Below are 2,747 nucleotides of genomic sequence, written 5' to 3'. Positions count from 1 at the left end.
ATAGTTAACCTAAAGTGTTTATTTCTTAATGATTAGTGAAATGCAGTAGAATTATACAAAGTTCACTCTCTTCAGAGTTCCCATTCTTCAGAAGGTTCTGCTGTACCATTTAAACTTATGTTTCTTTTTTAAATATAAAAATATAAAAGATTTTAGGCTTCAAGCTTTTAAAAAATATGATGTTAAATGTTAAACTTCCAAGTCTCTGTGAGGTTATGTATAAAGTTTAGATAATCTAAAAAGAAGTCTTAAATATGAGGGAGACTTTTACTTTAGGAATCGAAAGCAGAAAATACTAAACTGTTAAAGAGATAAAGCTTCAGTTATTAAAATAGAAATCTAAACACAACATTTAATTTTTATGGAGACTTTTAGGGAGGAAATAAGAGTACAGGCATTGAGAGGTGCTTGATTGATTCCAATGAGAGGAATCTTCATTGACTATTTTTTGAAATTGTACTAGTCATTAACAATATAAGGTCAAAGAGAGATCAGTCAGTGAAAAACACAAGTACAAATTCCGTACTTCATTTTTTTTTCATTTTAATAAAGGAAGAACACCAAAGAAAACACAATCCTCTGGTGATAAATATTGCTCTACATTTACTGTAATCTTTGGAGAAAAGGATATTTGCATGGACTCAAAGTGTCATGCCTAATATTTATTAAACCTAAATATTAGGTTTAATACCTAATATTTGAATGATTGGGAAAGAAAATAAGAAATTATATCTCACAGGTTTGAAAGAAACAATGCTTACAGAATCAATGTAAGCCAGCTTATTTTTTAAAATAAGGCAAAGGATAAAATTTTTCAAAAGCTATAATTTCATAATGTGCAATTAAATTAATTATTAAATTTCTGTTGTCATTGGCATTACACCATTATGAAATGAGGTGCCTCTCTCATATTTGTATGTTAAAATTAAGTATTCATTTAGATCAGAGGTAGACAAATCATGGTCCATGGCATATTATATTAGTCCAAATGAATAATTGCTTTGTATTTTTAAAGGGTTATAACAAGAAGGATATGCAACAGAGACCAGGTGTGACCCACAAAACCGAAAATGTTTACTCTCTGGCATTTTACAGAAAACCTTTGCAGACTCCTGACTTAGACAAATGCCTTATAATTTTATTCTGAATTAAGATGACTCTACAAACAGTTGTCTTTAAATAAAAAGACATTTTACAATTATTATGTTCTCTTTCTTTAACTAGAGTGTGTACTTTCATCCTTTTCCTTATTTTTCAAACTTTGAATTAGAGTTCCGTTACTAGGTTATATATTGTAACTCAGAGGTTGCCAGTAAGTTCAAGACACTGCTTTCCTATATGCTTGGACTAGTGTGGAGTAATACTGCTTAAGTCAAAGTCAGGCACTAACCACTACTTCTTATAAGTATTGTTCTTGTTTCACAAAACAAGCCCAGACAGTAAAAGGAAATGATGTCATAAGCATTGCCATTTGTAATTTAGGTGATACTAACTGATGGTTATGGTGAAACTTCTCATATTTAACTTCTAATATTGGAAAAATCAAATGTCTATTTTATTTCTTTCTATTCATGGAACATTCCGGACTGCAAATTTTTATCCTTATGTACCCTAACAATGTGTTAGGTCCTGTTACTTTTCGTGTTGTTGTTAACATTAGAATTTAATCTTTGGTTATATATTTGACTAAAGCACCTAATACCAAAGAAAGTGTTACTGGAAAAGCAAATCCAGGTGTTTCCACCCAGTCAGTATAAAAAAAAAATTGTTTTTTCATACTCCCAAAGGCACATACATCATAACACACAAAAACACCTATAGGGTAGATATTTAACATGTTTTAGATAAATGGTAGTACACAATTATATTTTTATGTAGCATTTTTCACACTTCATAAATCCAGTATATCCTAAATAAAATGTGGGCTGTGAGTTCATTTATTTTAATTTAACCTCCACTTCCATTTTTTTTACTTACACTACGTGATGCTAAAATGCATGATTATTTCTTAGATGAGATTTCACAAAAGAAGCCAAACCTCTTTTCAGTTGGTTGGGCAATAATTCCTGTTATAGGAATTTTAAATCTGAATTTTCCCCCATGATTTCTTATTCTGAATTCCAGGTATTATCTTAAATTTGATCAGTTCTAACCTTGCCCCTTCTCACCTCTCTAATGAATGGTGAAGCTCATCACATCTTACCGATATCCATAAACAAGGGGTAGCAGCAGTCTCATATAGTAAATACTGTGGAATAGTTTTGTCATAGTTATTGCTTTTGTCCTATTTTTGTCTCCATATTCAGGCTGCCTGGACAACAGCTCTGGCTCTGGATGTAAAAGTCCGGTGGGAGGGTTTCAGGGCTGCCTGAGGCTCATCACCATTGGTGACAAAGCGGTGGATCCCATCTCAGTACAGCAGGGGGCGCTGGGGAGGTTCAGGGACCTCCAGATAGACTCCTGCGGCATCACAGACAGGTAAGGGCCATCCTAGGTCACTTTAGCTTACCTGTTTTCAAAGTTGAAGAAAGCAAATGTAGACAGCTGGAAAAAGGCATTCTGTTCTCTTTTTTTTTGTTGTTGTTGTTATCTTTCTTTCCAGAGGGAATGAAATAGTCATAATTACTATGAGGATTAGAAAACTGCATCTTGGCTGGGCACAGTGGCTCACGCCTGTAATCCCAGCACTCTGGGAGGCGGAGGCGGGTGGATCACGAGATCAGGAGATCAACTTCATCCTGGTTAAC

At 33.7% G+C, this 2,747-nt stretch overlaps 1 protein-coding gene across 2 annotated transcripts in view; it reads left to right on the top strand.

The window, feature by feature from the left end:
* Positions 1-2,747, top strand: part of CNTNAP3 (contactin associated protein-like 3) — a 229,914-nt gene that overhangs the window by 137,536 nt on the left and 89,631 nt on the right. For both annotated transcript variants that reach the window (XM_011968882.1, XM_011968883.1), the window contains exon 9: positions 2,307-2,478. In XM_011968882.1, the coding sequence (XP_011824272.1) occupies positions 2,307-2,478 (172 nt within the window). The remainder of the gene's footprint in view (positions 1-2,306; positions 2,479-2,747) is intronic.

Source organism: Mandrillus leucophaeus, unplaced genomic scaffold, assembly GCF_000951045.1.
Source record: "Mandrillus leucophaeus isolate KB7577 unplaced genomic scaffold, Mleu.le_1.0 Scaffold862, whole genome shotgun sequence".
In the NCBI taxonomy this organism is placed as follows: Eukaryota; Metazoa; Chordata; class Mammalia; order Primates; family Cercopithecidae; genus Mandrillus; species Mandrillus leucophaeus.
Note: the sequence above shows the minus strand (reverse complement) of the source record. Positions and strands in the feature narration are given on the sequence as shown.